Source organism: Bufo gargarizans, chromosome 3, assembly GCF_014858855.1.
Source record: "Bufo gargarizans isolate SCDJY-AF-19 chromosome 3, ASM1485885v1, whole genome shotgun sequence".
NCBI classification, from domain to species: domain Eukaryota; kingdom Metazoa; phylum Chordata; class Amphibia; order Anura; family Bufonidae; genus Bufo; species Bufo gargarizans.
In genome coordinates, this window is record NC_058082.1 from 503,131,342 (window position 1) to 503,150,037 (window position 18,696).

The window sequence follows — 18,696 nt, forward strand, 5'->3', positions numbered from 1 at the left end:
CGCTCGGTCGTTTACCCCTGAGGGGGTTGTGTTCAACATCACACGTCGCACCAAGACCAGTATTTGGTCGGTCTTGTACCCCAGTTTCCCAGATTCTCCTGCTCTTTGTCCAGTGTCATGTCTCCGGGAATATGAGACTCATATGGCCTCTCATCGTTCCACTTCTTCTCCTGAACTTTTTCTGTCTTATCGACGTCCTTTCCGTCCGGTCTCCACGATCACCTTGGCCCGTTGGGTGAAATGGGTTATAGCATTGGCAGGAGTTGATCGGCCTGGGACAAATCACTGAGGAGTCTGGACAGGACCTTTCTTCTGCCTCCCCTGGCTCGAGCTTCCCTCGGCTGGTGGTTGCATATCCCTCTAAGGGGGAAGTCCTTCCTTCCACTGAACTGGCTGGTGATTACCACAGATGCCAGCTTACGGGGGTGGGGGGGGGGGTTTTCCCTCCCCGGTCCGTCCAGGGCGTTTGGTCTCTATCGGAGTCCAGACTTCCAATCAATATTCTGGAACTGAGGGCGATTCTTCTGTCCCTCAGACACTGGACCCATCTGCTGAGGGCCACCCTGTTCGGATCCAATCGGACAATGCCACGGCTGTGGCATACATAAACCATCAGGGAGGCACTCGCAGCGATGCAAGAGGTGACCCTCATTCTCCTCTGGGCGGAGACGCACGTGCCGGCCTTATCTGCGATTTACATCCCGGGGGTGGACAACTGGGCGGCGGATTTCCTCAGCCGGTCCACCATCGACCCGGGAGAATGGTCCCTGCACCCAGAGGTGTTCGAAGCCCTTTGTCTTCGCTGGGGTCGCCCCGACGTGGACCTCATGGCCTCCAAATTCAACCACAAGGTCCCCCTATACCTGGCCAGGGCACGGGACCCGAAGGCATACGGCGCTGACGCGCTCGTCCTTCCGTGGCGCGAATTCTCCCTTCTGTACGTCTTTCCTCCTTTTCCCCTCCTGCCACGGGTTCTTCGGAGGATCGCGGCAGAGGGCGTCCCCGCGATTCTAATCGCCCCGGATTGGCCCCGCCGGTCTTGGTACGCCGACCTAATGTTGCTGTTGGCAGACGCACCGTGGCCACTGCCCTCCAGGAAAGACCTTCTCTCTCAGGGACCGATCTTCCACGAGCATTTAGGCTCGCTACGTTTGACGGCGTGGCTATTGAGACCGCCGTCTTAACGCGACGGGGTTTCTCCGCGGACGTAGTCCGCACCATGATCCGGGCTCGTAAGCCCGTATCCTCTAGGATCTACTATCGGGTTTGGAGGTCCTATCTGGGGTTCTGTGAGTCCCGGAGCATCCCACCTCTCCGGTTTTCTCTTCCCACAATCCTGTCCTTCCTCCAGTCGGGTCTGGACCTGGGGCTGTGCCTCAGTTCTCTGAAGGGTCAGATTTCGGCGCTGTCTATTCTTCTCCAGCGTCCCCTGGCCCCTCTAGGGCCAATTAAGACCTTTTTACAAGGGGTGGCTCACTCTGTTCCGCCGTACCGCCCTCCAGTTCCTTCCTGGGACCTGAATGTGGTGCTCTCGGCGCTCCAATCAGCCCCCTTCGAGCCTTTACGGGAGGTCTCCCTTCGCCTTCTGTCCTGCAAGGTCATCTTTCTTGTGGCCGTCACGTCTCTCCGACGGGTGTCGGAGTTAGCGGCTCTTTCTTGCTCCGAACCTTTCCTGATCTTCCACCAGGATAAGGTTGTGCTTCGGCCTGTCCCGACTTTCCTGCCAAAGGTGGTCTCCGCCTTTCACATCAATGAGGACATCGTCCTTCCGTCTCTCTGTCCCTCTCCTTCCCACCCCAGAGAACGGGAACTGCACCGTCTGGATGTGGTCAGAGCGTTGAGGATTTACTTGGAGGTCACCGGGTCCTTTCGGCGCACGGACTCCCTGTTTGTGGTTCCGGAGGGTTCGCGCAAAGGGTTGGCGGTCTCCAAGGTGGCTATTGCCCGTTTCATTAAACTGGCGGTGTCTGAGGCTTATCGAGCCAAGGGCAGACCTCCGCCTTTTGGCGTCACTGCTCATTCCACCAGAGCAGTCGGAGCTTCCTGGGCGCAGAGGCATCGGGCCTCGGCTGAACAGTTGTGCAAAGCAGCCACTTGGTCCTCTCTGCACACTTTCACAAAGTTCTATAGGGTGCATACGCATGCATCAGCGGATGCTGCGTTGGGCCGCCTGGTTTTGCAGGCAGCGGTTTCCTGATGCTCTGGTGGTGTTCCGCCTTGGGTTTGTGGTCCCTCCCTTCTTGGACTGCTCTTGAACGTCCCAAGGTCTGTGTCCCCCAAGGAAAATGGGCGAGAAGGGGAGATTTTCGTGTGGCTTGCCGGTTGGGTCTCTTTCTCGCTCTTCCTTGGGGGACACAGCACCCACCCTTCTGTGTTTGGTTACAGGGTTATGGTCTGGCGCCCCGTTGGGTTGCTGGCTGGTTGTTTCCGTTATTGGTTGTTATCCTTTCACTACTTGGACACGCAACTGGTAGCCTCTATCTCCAGGCTGAGGGTATAGCTGATGGAGGAGGGGCTTAACAGTTTTACTTAGTGTCACGCCTCCTAGGGAGCTGAGCTATACCCGCTAGAGGAGCATCTGCAACCTCTATGGCCGTGGCTGGAGCGCGTTTGGAAGATATTATGAAAATGGCGGATTGGTCTCGTGTATCTACATTCCGTGAGTTTTATTTCCGGCCTACTGTTCATGTTTTTTCCTCTGTTGTAGGTCAGCACGGAGGCGAGTATTGCCCCTCCCATTTTTGCCCTCCCTGGGGTTTCTGTTTATGCATGGTTTTCTTGTATTTGTACATTGATTTTCATCTTCTGATTATTGCTGTATGTTCACTGCTGTGCACTGGTGACGTTCTTTTGTGCAATATGAGGACATTTTCTACCTTTGTCTTGTTTCTTTTCATAGGATGAATATGCTGCCTTCTGGGTGCGGTTTGAGTTTGCTTTTCCAGCTTCATTCTTCCGTTGAGGAGTTTGTGTTCCTTACTGTTGGATTACAGTTTCCGTAGCTGGAGAGTTTTGTTCTATCGTTCGGAGTTCTAGAGATCGGTCGTCACCAAAGAAAGAGGAGTGGACAGAATCAGAGACTATTATACTGGCACAGTGGGGAGGAGTTGGTTGCCATGGTTATCAGTTTGATTGATACTTTTTTCTTTGCTGCTATGAGTTTGAGTAAAGAAAGAGAAAGCAATACTCGCCTCTGTGTCTTTAATAAAACCATGACTTTACGTCATAAAATAGGAAAATCATGTAATTGGTCGGAGAGATTAGTAGGCCATACAATCTAGACAGCGCTTGTCTGATTACCCCCTTCGCATTGCATATTTGTTCAAAGTCTGTTTTGTTTCTTACGTATGTGGATGCTGGAGGTAACGATGCAAGGAAATGTAGCTAATGTGATTGCCAACTCGATGGATTAACTGGGTCCAAGATGTCATTAAGTGTTTGAGGAGAGAGCCAAGTGTTGGACATGGTAAAGTGATGTGCTCTGAACTTACTGGCCTTCACCCACCTTAGGAACGGTCCCTGATCTAATCCCAGAGGGAACATGGGGTTACCCAGAATAGGAAACATTGGCGAGGGAGATGTCCGGTAATTCAAAGATAGCTGATATTGACTATGGTGGGGTGAGTGCGTGCTGCTAACGGTATGTGGGATCCTAGCCAGGGTGTAGCCGCTAGTGGGGTGGGTAAAAAATGATTGCTGTCGCTAACCATTGTTTATTATTCGGCTGATGTCGACACCAATCAACCACCATTAGCAGATGCGTGGCTCTGTGATAAGAGATGAAATCAGGTAGCCCCAAGCATCCGCAGTGTTTGGGTCTGAACAGGATTTGAACGGGCTATTCGTGGTGCTTTCCCTACGCATATAAATCGTGTTAGAGTAGACAATAATGTATGAAAAAACAATCTGGGAATATGTATGGGCATAGCCTGCAAGAAATACAATATTCTGGGAAGAACATTCATTTTAAAGATGGAAATCTGTCCAAACCACGTGAAGATACCTTTGTTCCAGCGATCAAGGTCTGCTTTTATAGTCCTCAAAGGGGGAGGATAGTTCGCTGAATAGAGATTGGAGAGGTTTGAGGTTAGGTGTATACCTAAGTATTTTATTGAGGATCTAGACCATTTAAATAGAAAGTTGTCTGCTAATTCCACAGCAAGGCTCTGAGAGAGGGTGATGTTCATGGCCTCAGATTTTTTTGAAATTTATCTTAAAATTAGATAGCGGTGAATAAATTTTGAGTTCTTTCAAAAGATTTGGTAAAGATATACGGGGGCGTGTGAGGAAGAAAAGAAGGTCATCCGCATAGGTGGCTATCTTGTGCGAGACTCCCTGGACTCCAGCTATGTTGTGTTTGGCTCTTATGTGACCTAGTAGTGGTTCCATCCAAAAGATACCATTGCGTATCAAAAATGGCACTGAAAATTGACCGTTCACCTTGACTGACACGAAGGGGTTTGAGTATAAGTTGTGGATGTGGGCCATCGTTGTCTCCCCCCAATCCCACATGGCCCAGCTTTTTGAATATAAAAGTCCAATCGACCCTGTCGAATGCCTTGTTGGCGTCAGTGGAGAGAAGGAACATGGGGAGTTTAGTCATAATCGCATTATATATCATATTTATAGCTCTGGTGGTATTGTCTCGAGCTTCCCTCAAGGGCATGAATCCAGTCTGATCTAAGTGAATGAGATTTTGCATGTGTGGCATAAGACAGGTAGCCAATATCTTGGAGAATAATTTTAAATCCACATTTATAAGAGATATGGGTCGGTAGCTTTGATACTGCGATGGGTCTTTTCCTGCCTTGGGAATCACTGTGATATGAGCTCGAAGTGTGTCGGGTGGTAAGGTGTGGGTCGAGGCAAGTGAATTGAAGGCGAACAGGAATTGTGGCGACAAGATGTCGGTAAAGGTTTTATAAGTTAAGGGCAAGCCATCTGGGCCTGGGGCTTTGCCTGTCTGAGAGTCCTTAATGGCTAAGGCCAATTCAGCAGGAGACAGGGGAGCGTCCAATGTGGCAATTGCTTCAGTCGGTAGGTGACCTTGTCCCGAGGATGACAGGTATTCGCAGATGGCTTGTATGTGTGTTTTTAGGACTTGATAGTACGATCTAAAAGTTTTAGTAATCTTTTGGGGCAAAGTTGCACGCTGACCTGTATTATCAGTGAGAAAGGGTACATAGGAGTTTACCCTGTTCTTATGCATTGCCCTCGCTAAGGTTCTGCCGGGTTTATTTTCGTGTTCGTAGTAGTGTCTGCTGCATTTTGCTAAGGTTGCTTTTGACCTGGACAGGCACAAGGATCGGGCCTGCTCTCGTAACTGTGTCAGTTCAGCTCCCAGGTGTCTATCTAGTGTAGACTTATAAAGGCATTCCAGGTCATATATTTTAGATATAAGTCCAGATAACACTGCTGTCCTTTCTTTTTTAATTCGGGTTCCTAACTTGATGAATGTGCCCCTAATAATATAGCATTTATGTGCTTCCCACACAGTGAGAGGATCACTGTCTGGAGTGGTGTTAAGTGAGAAATAGTCAGACAAGTCTTTCCGAATCTCTGTTGTGACCTGTAGGTCTTGTAATAGGGCAGGGGTGGCCAACCCGCGGCCCTCTGCTTCTCCAAGTGCGGCTCTAGCTGTGGAGCCAGGAAGCAGTCAGGCCGGCTCACTCTCCACCCCATGCTCAGATCTCTTTTGCTGATCGGGCACTGTTGCTACTTTGCAGCACCAGCTCACTATCCACTACTGATGCACACAGTGTTAGAACGTAGTACGTGGAGACAGGCACAATGACCTGATGTTGTCCTTATCAGGTCACAGTGGAGAGCGTGTCAGACCTACAGAGTAGCAGGTGCCCGAGCAGGAGCCCAGTGCCTGATCAGGAGAGGGAATACACTTTTTCAAATGACAGAACTGAGCATGGGGTCTGAGCCAAGCATGGTAGGTTCTGACCTAAGCATGGTGGTGGTGGGGGGGCGGGGTTCCTGATCTGAGCAATCGGGGACAGATCTGAGCGGGGGCGGGAGATCTGAGCACTGAAAGTCTGACACTGAGTCTGAATTGTGTTGTCTGATCCGAGCTTTGGGGATCTTATTTTCAGTCAGATAAGGATTGGGGATCTGATTTATGTATGTGTGTAAATGTATAGCTTGTGGCTCCTGGTAGTCATACTTTTTTTTTTTGGGGGGGGGGGGCTCTTTGTGTCTGTAAGGTTGGCTACCCCTGTAATAGGGAGTCATTCAGATGCCAGTGCCATGTTCTGGTGTGGAGAGTCGGGATTGTGAGTGTCATTGATATTCAGGCATGATCAGAAAAGGCAATTGGGTCAATCTGTGTCCCAGTCTGGTGTGATGCAGGAAAAAATAGTCTAATCTGGAGTATGAGTTGTGGGGATTGGAGTAGAATTTATAGTCCCTGTCTGTCGGGTGTAAAAGACGCTAGGCATCTACCAGTTGGTGGTTATGCAGGAGTTCCCTTAGTGTGGAATGAGGTAGATATGAGTGACCTTTAGAGGAGTCAGTAGTAGGGTCTAATGTGAGGTTATCCCCTCCACAACTTCATCTGTTTAACTATGGTTTGTCCAACCCGGCAAAAAAATTAAAAAATTTCACCTGGAAGGCACGAAGCTCAGTACCCTAGTGGGGGAAGTTGGAACGGCTAGCTAGTCCAACTTGAGCTCATCTGAGCCAATACATTCTAATACTGTAGGGAGAGCTTGCTCTGTACAGTATTCAAACAAAGTATTATGCAAATCGACTTCACATGTTTTGGAACCGAACCAGAGTTCGGGAAATGGTTATTTACAGTAGTAATTAAAAGTTATTACCCGAAGTCTCGTGAGACATTCGCGAAGTAGTAACTTCGGCTCATCTGAGCCAATACATTCTAATACTGTACTGAGCACTTGCTCCGTATTCAAACTAAGTTTGAGAACCATTCCCATAGGGAATCATTGGTTCTTGCCTGTTGAGCGTTTTACAGCGCGTAGGAACGCACTGTAAAACGCTCAGGTGTGAACCCAGCCTTACAGAGGCTTCTGAACCGTCTGGTCTCCCTGCTCTATCCTCTGCCTATTCTTCCAGTATCTCTAGTTAGCACTAAGAAAACGGAGAGAGGACCAGGGCTGCAGTGTTTACTGCTGACAGTATACAGGAACATAGTACACTTACTGTCACAACTGTACGCTGCAGTCCTGCTCTCCTTCCCCGCGCTAACCAGACACACACGTGGAAGATAGGGAGAGAAGTGATGCTGCAGTGTCAGCACTGACAATAAGTGTACTATGTTCCTGTATACTTACTGTCAGTGCTAAATGCTGCAGCTCCACTCCTCTCTTGCCATCTTCCTAAGGCCTCTTTCACACAGCCGTAGTGCTCCCGTGGCTGTAATGCGGGCCGCATACGGCGGTTCCGCAATAAACGGGTCACCAGCCGTGTGAATTCCGCATCACAGATGCAGATACATTCACTTGAATGGGTCCGCAAATCCGGAGGAACAGAACCCCACAGAAGCACTATGGAGTGCTTCCTTGTTCTATCTTTTTGCGGAATGTGAACCCCATTCAACTGAATGTGTCCGTGTTCCGCATGCGGCTGCCCCGCGGTCTGTTGCCGTGTATTGCGGACCACAGCACGGCCATGTGAAAGAGGCCCAACGCTAACTAGAGATGTTGCTGAGAAGCAGATAAACGGCCGGGTCACATAAGTCTCATAACACATTCAGGGAGGCAGGGATACCAGAGGCAGGCTGAGACGCCTCCGCATCATACAGCTATTGGGCAGCTCCAGTGTTCAGTAGATGCTGAAAATGGATTCTCCTTTTAGCTAAAGAGTAGACTTTACAGACAGTTTTCTAATAAAATGTATTACAAATACACTCACTGTCCCTACACAGAAAAAAAAATATGAAATGACTGTTGTATCAGAAAATTACCTATCGTTTAAATCATGTTTTTATGTTAAAAGGAATCTGTCACCAGTTTTATGCTGTCCTATATGAGGTGACAGAGAACCGGATTTAAAACGCTGGGTCAGTTACTTGAATTAACTCTTTCACTTTGCTAAAATAAGTATTTAGCAGCTCCACTGCGAGCCGACCACTGGAGTCCACTCAATGTAATGCACAAGCGCGGGAGTCCTGTTATTTGTGAGCTCCTGACTCTTAGGGCTCATGCACACGTCCGTATGTATTCTGCGGTCCGCAAAAAATACGGATGACATCCGTGTGCGTTCAGTATTGTGCGGAACGGAACAGCTGGCCCCTAATAGAACAGTACTATCCTTGTCCATAATAGGACATGCTCTATTTTTTGCGGAACAGAAATACGGATGTCAGAGTGGTTCTATCAAGGCAGAGATTGATCAATTACGGAAACGGAATGCACACAGAGTAACTTCAGTTTTTTTGCAGACCCATTGAAGTGAATGATTCCGGAAATGATCCGCAAAAAAAGAAACAAAAAAAAACTGAATGGACACGGAAAGAAAATACGTTTGTGTGCATGAGCCCTTAGGGAAAGCATGTTTTTATCAATTTGTTCCGTGCAAAGAACCCATAACTGACAACCTACTGTGGTAGATTCTTTTAATCTGGCAGTCCGCAATAAAGCAGCAGTTGTATCTACAGCAATCACTGGCATTCCATTATCCGGGTCCCCAAGGCAGTAGAGAAGTAGTAACAACTCTTGGTTGATTTATATAATGGTACCTCATAAGTAGTGTTATATATATATATATATATATATTATTTTTTTTTTTTTTTAAAGAACAGTCTCAAATCCATTCTCAAAGTACACAGCACCAGGTAAAAACATCAGGATTGGTCTGTTTTACGCTTCTTCTTCTTCCGCTTTTTCTTTGTGCAGCTGAAGGAATCCTGAAGGATACAGTCAGACTTCCTTTTGGACTGGACCTGAGAAGATTTCTCTTTGGCTTTCTTCATCTCATTGTTCTCACTCTCTCCTTCTGAGCCACTTACTTCAGGTAGAATTGGTGGATTCAGTTCTTCAGATGCCCTGGAAGTTCAGCAAAAATATTCATATAATAAAACATACCACCTACTACAATGATAAAAGTGATAAATAAACCATACCTAGGGTCACCAAGAATTATTTGTGCTTCACCCCCATAATAAGTTCCAGACTGGTAGAAATGACATGTGAAGCAGCCACCGGTGGGCATTAATTAGAATCGGAGCAGCAGTAAATGAAAATTTATTTGCCTGAAATTTTCGTTTCCTGTAGTCCATAGGATGTCCAGGAAAGAAAAAAAGTACAGGGCTACCAATAATCTTTATGTATGATCACTAATATAACTGGTGGGGGAAACAGAAAGCTACAAGAGGTGCTATGCATTCAGAGATATCAAGAGATATATATATATATATATATATATATATATATATATATATATATATATATATATATACATACATACACACACACTTTATTTCCTTCTACCTTTTCTCCTCTGGGGACTTGCGCTGAAATAGCGCTACAAAAAATCCATTAGTCAGCGTTTCTGACAAAGAGGCCCGCAGACAACACTCTGATCCCGGGAACGTGTTCAGCCCCCGCGCTGGCCATGAAGGAAGAACATTAACCAACCTGTAAGGGACAAGGAAAGGACATTGTAATATTTCTGCAGCATGATAATCGCTGTATACCACAAGCTGAGACCGTGTACCTGAAGTCTGGGTGTTGCTCCAGAATGTCCTTCACCACATCCTCATTTTCCTGCTGGTGTACGGAGCAGGTGGAGTACACGACATACTCCACCGCAGGGAATTTGAGAGCATGGGATACAGCCCGCTTCTGGAAAGCTGACAAAGCCTGCAGCCTCTCTTTCTGGTCACACCCTGCCTCATCTGTGAGGACCCTCACCCGATCCGGCATACCTGAGCAACAGACGTCACACTGTCAATGAGGATCCCAATAGGAATAAATGCACAAGATTTTGATTTGCATATTTTTTTATATTTAAAAACATGGCAGACAGATGATGGTTGAAAGTCAATACAATATAAAATGCAGTACAGTGCTTTTTTTGTGATGTTTTTGTGGCCTTTTGGTGTGTTGTTGCGCCAGTGGCTTTTCTTTTCCCAAAATGCCACATGCTCTGGGTAAGAATATTTTTACATATGGGCTTTGCATTCTAGTTTGGAGAATCCGGCAGAGGATCTCAAAGTCGGAATGGAAAAAGCTTCTGCTTGATTTAATACATCCAGATGAATCCGTTCCGCTCAGATGCGGTTGTATTAAATCAAAACGGAAGAAACCGGATCACGCATTAAAAATATTGTAAGTCAATGGGTGCCAGATCTGGGGGTTTTTTCGGATCCGAAAAAAACAGATCTGGCACCATTAACTTATATTGTTTTTAGTGCTGGATCCGGTTTCTTCAGTTTCACAGACCGGTCACAAAAACGGAACAAACCGGAACGGAATGTATCCTGATCTGGTTTGTACTGTTTTGTCCCCATTGACAATTAATGGGGACAAAACTGAAGCGTTTTGAGATCTAGAATGCAAAACACATATGTGAAACATAGCCTAAGACATCCTCTGGATAGGTCATAACTATAAAAATGGTATCTGAAAAAATAAATAAAAAATGCTGGTCATTAAGGAGTTAAAATAAAAGTCCCAAATGGACCCCAATGCCAAAAAATGCACCCCATTTGTAGCTTCCTGTAGAAAATTCAGCACTTACCTGATCCACTACATGATGGATCCACCAAGATGTGACTGACTTTTTGGTACTTTGGTTCGCACGGATTGACTGTAAGGAAGTCCTGGTTGGCCAGTTCCTGACATGTGACTCCAGCACGCAGGAGCAGTGTACTCATCGTTGCCAAACGTTTTGTGTCCAGGTCAAAGGCAAAGACTTTTCTGGAATTATTGAAAAGTCATCGGATAAACTCCTCATTAGTGGTCTACTGCACTGAAATGTAGAGATCTACCCAAACTACACACTAGAGCAGGGGTGCACAACCTTTTTGGTCCAAGGGCCACATTGTCACATCGCTCTATTTCAAGGGGCCGCAATGTACACAGGCCGATGTAAAGTGACTGGGGAGGAATGATCGCTATCACAGTCGTTCCTCCTTCATTTAGTTACATTCACTATCAGTAGCGCATCCCTGATCACACAGAGAGATGTGCGGCACGATTATACCGTGAGTGAGTGTCCCTATTAAGACGTATTTACAGTAATTGCCCTGAGTATCTCGCTGCTGGCCCTGGAAAAATACTAACAGTGGCCCCGTTTTGTAGTCGGGTACAAATTGATGGAAGTCCAGGCCAGCAATACCATATTGTGGCACCTTATACATCCCCAAAAACTCTCACTGGCCAGCCGTGAGGAGGGCCCAGACGGCCCCCCGGGAAATTTCCCTGTGAGATCTATGGCTAATCCGCCCCTGGCTTAAAGGGATTTCCCAGTAAAAATGTATTTTTAACAAGTTCTTGCAGCATGGCCCCTGAAACCGAAGAGTTATACTTACCTGCTACCGGCGCTGATTACACCCGTCAGTGCATGGCCATGGTCACATGTACCTCTGCAGCCAATCACTGGCTTCAGGGGTCACGCTGGAGGAACTTAATCATGCTCCCTGGTTATTACCGCCTCCTGCCAGTTACAGTTGCCCTGCAATAACCAGTAAGAACTTTCTCTTACTAGTGGGGAAAGCGCTTATTGGTTAACACTTTAATAACCAGGCCTGAAAAGACACTTTTTTGTGTTTTTGTGCACCTGGTGGTTCGAACGGTTGTAACTTTTTATGTGTTAGGACTACCAAAATAATTTTTGCAACAATTTTTCACTTGACAGATAGGGTCTTATAATTTATTTTTTAGTTTTATTTGGGGAAAACTGTACAAAACATTTTTAAAAAGTTTTTTTTTTTTTTTTTTTAAAACAATATAATTTTACGATCAGCTGTGTTTCTGTCCAGGAGGACGGGGGTCGCAAATCTTGGCTCTGGGGGCCACAGGTTGTGCCCCCCTGCACTAGAGTATCTGTACGTTCCTCCATCTAATTTACACATTACCTTCCAGGCTCTACTTACCCCTTATTCTGTACTATGGCAGCCAGCTGACTTGTTTTGTTTCCAGGGGCAGCGCAAGCATCAATGACACAGGCACCCACAGGAGGGTCCAGAAGTAACGCTGGGAGACAACTTGCCTGGAGGAGCACAGTATGATCAGTAACATGGCTGGCGGGGATGGCGAGCGTTTCTTCAGCCTCATGCACACGGCCGTGTTCCGCGGCCGAGAGCGGACCGTGGAAACCCGGCCGGGATTCCTCCTGACAGCATGAGCGCACGGAGTCATTGGTTGCTATGCCGCCACTGCTGTACAGTAATACACTAGTACAGTCGCTCTCGGCCGCGTGCATGAGGCCTTCTGTAGATATAAGCAGCACATATGCTCACCTTGTCCTGCAGTATGAGGTGTCCAGCTGTGTATAAGGAGTCCTTGTGAAAGTCTGTACTGGGTCGAAAAACTAGCAGGTTGGGGATGTGAAGATCCTGAAGGAACAACTTCCCAGATTTCTGTGCAAAATCAACCAGCTCCTTGATGCTAGACAAGATGATATTTAAAGATCATACTTCATTCATGATTTGAAGCACTAAATTTCATCAGCTGCGCCTAATCGAGGACACCAGAAGGTCTCCAGGGTGGCTCAAGCGGTAATGGATACTCTGAGGTCAGTAGAAACTCCACGAGTCTAGTTATGCCTTCTGTGTATTGCCTCATGGACACATATTTGGCTATTAGAAAGCACCTGTAGAAGTCAACTTACCTGCGAGCTTTGCCCAGGTAAGTATAACCTTTACGCTTGAAGTAAGTTATGACATCATTCATGGAGGTCTTCAGTGTGTTGATACGTACATAGCGTGGCAAAGAATGGCCTATCATGAGAGAAATGTTTAGACCGACACCATACACATTAAAAATGTACCTGTACAAAATAACCAAAAAAAATAATATATTTTTTATATGCCAAAGGTTTTCTTCAATGGATGATCAGTCCAAAGAACCCTGCCAATCACTAAAACGAGGAGACAGAAGCGCTCACACAGAACGCTCTCACTCCCTGCTGCTGAAGTAGTAGACACGCGCTCATAGACTTTCTGTGGAACCCATTAGGTGTAGAATGGAGGCGCTCTGCGCGAGTGCTTCTAAGGGAGGGTTTACACTTCCAAATTGTCGGGGATGAACGTTACTATGAATGCTCGTTCCCGATAATCTGCCTGTGTAATGCCGCAAATCTCCAGGCGAACAAGCAAAACACTTGTTCATCGGGTGAAATGATCTTTCATGCGACACCTCAATCATCATTTCTGGGCTGTGTGAACAGGGATCTGCTGCCCTGAAAAACAAGAAATTTAACAGATGCCTCAGACAGATGCCATACTGTGGCCTCCATCACCATTGTACATAAAAACATATACATTTTTCAGATGGACTTTGCAGCATGGAAACACTTGTCACACTACGTTTTCCCATCCTGCAGAGTCCTGTAAAAAACGTATACATTAACATATTTTTATTAATTTTTTTTAGTTTAAAAAAATCATTTGTTTTTTGAGATTAAGTAAGCGACAAAAACTTACAAAGTGAAATATTTCAAAAGAAATACAGAAAGGAAAATAGGTAATCGAGGCATATACACATTTGTTCAGACATCAGCTTATTCACAATAGATGAAGTTCCATCAAAGTCGGATGAGAGCAACATATATCAGGAAGAGACCCTCTCCTAGTGGGTATCAACATGGCAACTATAATGAGATACTGTAACGGACATCTGAGGCATAGGAGGAGGACAGCCAAGGCTCTCACACCTTCTCAAAAATACAGAATGTATCAGTGCGTATGGCTGACAATTTTTCACATTGGAGAATTTAATTAATCCTATCAAGCACCATTTGAAAGCACAGAGTATCATTACGCCACTTGAAAGCTATTATTAATTTTTTTTACATCAGACGGATGCCACATCCGTATGACATCTGTTACTGTATACGTTTAACAAATGTCAAAAGAACCCACCCTTACGTGCCCGATCCAACACTTCCTTTATTTTCACTGTTCTGCTCATCTAAGCGAGCAGAACAACAGAAATAAATAGTGGCGGGGTGAACGTGGCCTAAGAGGTGGATATTTATGCAAGGCAACCGTTACAAGTCTAAAGAACATCAGGCACAATGCTGCGCTGTCACCTTGAAGTGCACGTCAATCTAAATGTCCGGGCTCAGCTGTAGTTGTCCTCCACTCCGCTTCAGCAACACTCCATGTTGCAGCGCTCTCCCTACTCTCCTCATACAGCTCACCGCTCCAGCAGTCCGCCCAAACCAACCAATAGCAAAGCTCCTTGCTGTACAGAGCTTTGTTATTGGGTATTGCAGGCACAGGGAGCATCGTTGTGCTGCCCGTGCCGCTCATAGTGCGGAAAAGCCTAAGGCGGATTGGTACGCATTAACCTTTTTCAGGGAGTAAAGTAGCCTGAACACGCGTCTATGACCTCTGATGAGGACCAGTTATAGCAGTAACGATCGCTCATCCTCATACAGTGGTGGTAACTGCTATAAAGCTCTTCATCGTCACTGATGAGCAGCAGGTTATCGGGAAGGAACGCTTCCTTCCCAACAATCGTCTGCACCATTACTCTTTGTTTTAGCGATTGGTGGGACTAAGCATTCGGACCCCCCATATAAAAAAGCTTTGATATGCCATATTTATTTTATGCACTTATATAGCGGTACTATATTCCGCAGCGCTTTACAGACATTATCATCCAACTGTCCCCAATTTGGCTCACAATGTAAGGTCCCTATCAGTATGTCTTTGGAGAGTGGGAGGAGACCCGAGTACCCGGAGTAAACCCACGCAAACACGGGGAGAACATACAAACTCCATGCAGATGTTGCCCTTGGTCGGATTCGAACCTATCACATAAAAACTTTTTTGAAAGTACAGGTACACATTAAAGGTTTAGCACCTACTAGTTTCAGATTTCGCTACATACCATCAGATGAGCCACCCATTGATGTCACCAAATCCTGGTTGCTGCTGACCTTTTTCTTGACTTTGAGTTTGGCAAGCTCTGCATGTAGTCTTGCCCGCTGCGCTAGGATGGTCGATTTCCATCGGCCCCCGCATTGAAGTCCTTTTCCAAAAAGCAAGTCATACACCAGCACCTGAGATGGAAAGACAAACTGCACTGACCACCTCATTCCTTCACCCTACATCAAGTGTGACCTCCACACCGAGAAGTTAAAAAGGCTTGTCCCATTACGACATGTGCAACTAAGTATTCAAATGACCACCATGTTATACCACATCTCCCGCAGAGGCAGATGCGAGAGAAAGTAGTTGTCACTAGCGGTTTTCTATGCAAACGGACAACTTCCATGGGTTTTATTTACTAGATCCATGGTGACCATCTCATAACCATCAGGTTCTCCTGTAGGGAAGAGGTTGTCCAGATGGGATAACTCCTTTGTTTTGGCCTCATGCATGAAGTAATAGAAAGGACCTCTCTCTTTCAGGGTTAGGTACTACAACTGCATCTGCAAATGAATAAGGAGATAATGCAGAAATGCTGATCTATCCCTGGGCAGATATGGGCAGACCTCTATAGGACGTAACCAGGGAAGATCCACAAGCTGGTGGGAACATAGAGAAGTCTGAAAACTAGAAGTGTTAGGCCCTGTGCAGATGAGCGTGATGGATTTGGTCCGGATGCGTTCAGTTAAAAATGCACGATTTTGCAAGCAAGTTCAGTGAGTTTTGTCTGCGATTGCGTTCAGTTTTATCGTTTTTTCATGTGCGCGATAAAAAAAACTGAAGAAGGTTTACAAACAACATCTTCTAGCAACCATCGGTGAAAAATGCATCGCATCCGCACATGCTTGCGGATGCGATTTTCACACAGAATATAGAACATGCTGCGATTTTCACGCAACGCACAAGTGATGCGTGAAAAACAACGCTCATGTACAAAGACCCATTGAAATGAACTGGTCTGGATTCAGTGCGGGTGCTATGCATTTGCCTCACGCATTGCACCCGCGCGTGAAAGGGGCCTTAGAGCAGAGGTAAAAGTTGACACCTCTCTGCCCTTCCGTCCAGATATAATTGTGGGAAGCCACCGATTTCAGTAAGAACCATTCTTTGGCACCTGTGCAGTTTGTGGAGGATGTCTACAGCACAGGTGCCGGAGAACACAGGAGATCTGATGATGTCGTCTGCTCCCAACCCATGTAAAATACATGGTGAGCGATGCAGCCAGGACCAGGAGGAACCTGGAAGACGCAGAAGAAGTATCAGAGAGGGGAATGGACAGGGTCAGCTAATTACAGTATATTAGTAAATGAGCAATCACAGGATATAAAACCATAAAAAGACTGGACAACCCCTCGTAGACCAAGCCTTCAGTTGTCTATTTTACTTACTTTAGCCAAATTCATAGGCAATTTCTTTGTTCCACAAATCAGTCCTGAACTGCTGATGATCTCTTCTATCACTTGCGAGTAGCGCAGCGTCTCACAAAGCAGGGCATACAACTGCCGCACGTTCTGTAGGTGAAAGAACAAAACTCCAGAATATAACTGACACACTGACACTCAGACCATGCATATATCACATGCAGCAACAGGACAGCAAATGGGGCTTTTGGTTAAAGGGAACCTGTCACCGGGATTTTGAGGATAGAGCTTAGGACATGGGTTGCTAGATGGCCGCTAGCACATCTGCAATACCTAGTCCCCATAGCTCTGTGTGCTTTTATTGTGGAAAAAAAAAACTATTTGATACATATGCAAATTAACCTGAGATGAGTCCTGTCCCTGACTCATCTCACGTACAGGACTCATCTCAGGGTAATTTGCAGATGTATCAAATCTTTTTTTTTTTACACAATAAAAGCACACAGAGCTATGGGGACTGGGTATTGCGGATGTGCTAGCGGCCATCTAGCAACCCATGTCCTCAGCTCTATACACAAAATCCTGGTGACAGGTTCCCTTTAAGGTGCTGTAACCCTTAGGCCTAGTTCACATGAAAGTTTTTTTTGCGGGTGTACGGGCCGTTTTTTTGTGTTCCATATACGGAACCATTCATTTCAATGGTTCCGCAAAAAAACGGAATGTGTTCCGTATGCATTCCGTTTCCGTATTTCTGTTCCGTTGAAAGATAGAGCTTGTCCTATATTTGGCCATAAATCACGGGTCGTGGCTCCATTCAAGTCAATGGATCCGCAAAAAAAACGGAACACATACGGAAATGCATCCGTATGTCTTCTATTTCCGTTCCGTTTTTTCTGAACCTTCTATTCAAAATGTTATGGCCAGCCCAATTTTTTCTATGTAATTACTGTATACTGTACATGGCATACGGAAAAACGGAACGGAAAAACGGAAAAGAAACAACGGAACAGATCTGTGAAAAACGGACTGCAAAAAACTATAAAAGCCATACGTTCGTGTGAACTAGGCCTTAGACCTCATGCACGCGACTGCTGTGTGTTTTGCAGGCCGCAAATTGCGGATCCGCAAAACACGGATGGCGTCCGTGTGCGTTCCGCAATTTGCAGAATGGCACGGACAGCCATTGATATAACTGCCTATTCTTGTCCGCAAAACGGACAAGAATAGGACATGTTATATTATTTTTGCGGGGCTACGGTACGGAGCAACGGATGCGGACAGCACATGGAGTGCTGTCCGCATCTTTTGCGGCCCCATTGAAGTGAATGGGTCCGCACCCGAGCCGCAAAAACTCGGATGTGGACCAAAACAACGGTCGTGTGCAAGAAACAGATGCTGGACAGGTGTGAACTGAGTACATAAATACATAGGCCAAAAAGGAGAGTCTCTCAGGCGCCGTCACTGACCTTTCACAGAAAGAAAGCTTAGGGTTCTCCGAGTCTATAATGCTGTTGGCTCTGATGTTGGGGACCCCACAGATTAGCACAGTTGGGGGGCTGTGCCACTCACTGGTTACACTGGCAGCTCCTCTGGACCAGCGGTTGTGCCTCGTATTGCTGGTTGTTTCATTGTGATAAACTGTAGGGTCTGGCTGTCAATATTACAGTCCTGGATTAGTCCCAGAGGACCCAGCACCTCACCTGCTGATACTAATCCATAGTATGGCACCTCTCATACAGGCACAGACGGGGGCACCATACTATCACATGTGTGTATCTATATGTATGTGTGTACTGTACTGTACATTCAGCTTTACGATGCTCCGAACACGACCTCCTTACGTGCAGTCTATACCTTAAAGCCACTGTCATATACGAAGGTCTTCACGGCCCCCTCCTTTCGCTGCAGCTTCTCCAGGATCCCTGCTGCCGTCTGGTAGAGAGCCATGATGCCTCCCGGTGGTCGCAGGCACACACGTGTCTCCTCTTCCTGCTGCCATACAGTGCGCTGCTTTACGACGCCAGCAGAGGGCTCGCTTGACGGCTACAGCAGTGACGAGTGACGACTGCGCCGGTCTCATCCTGTGCTACCCGGGACCCTTGAGCCTTATTACAGCCCCTTTGGATAGGTTCATATGATGGATTCTGACCGCGACAAAATCCGCCTCGTATAAATAACATGTCAGAAACCGCAGCTGAGTTCGTGCCTTGGGTTTTATTTTGTACCCCGAGGTGTCTGCCCGGTAACCGCTCCCATAGTGTA

General features: G+C 46.5%; 1 protein-coding gene across 1 annotated transcript; it reads right to left on the bottom strand.

Moving 5' to 3' along the window:
• Positions 1 to 8,570: 8,570 nt before the first annotated feature.
• Positions 8,571 to 18,445, bottom strand: NSUN5 (NOP2/Sun RNA methyltransferase 5). The gene is made up of 10 exons (XM_044287043.1): positions 18,289 to 18,445; positions 16,462 to 16,584; positions 15,033 to 15,204; positions 12,805 to 12,913; positions 12,434 to 12,581; positions 12,068 to 12,183; positions 10,711 to 10,889; positions 9,685 to 9,895; positions 9,459 to 9,605; positions 8,571 to 9,014 (listed from the first exon to the last, which is right to left on the bottom strand). The coding sequence occupies exons 1-10, from the start codon at positions 18,379 to 18,381 to the stop codon at positions 8,813 to 8,815; spliced, it is 1,500 nt and encodes a 499-aa protein (XP_044142978.1). The 5' UTR covers positions 18,382 to 18,445; the 3' UTR covers positions 8,571 to 8,812.
• Positions 18,446 to 18,696: the final 251 nt, after the last annotated feature.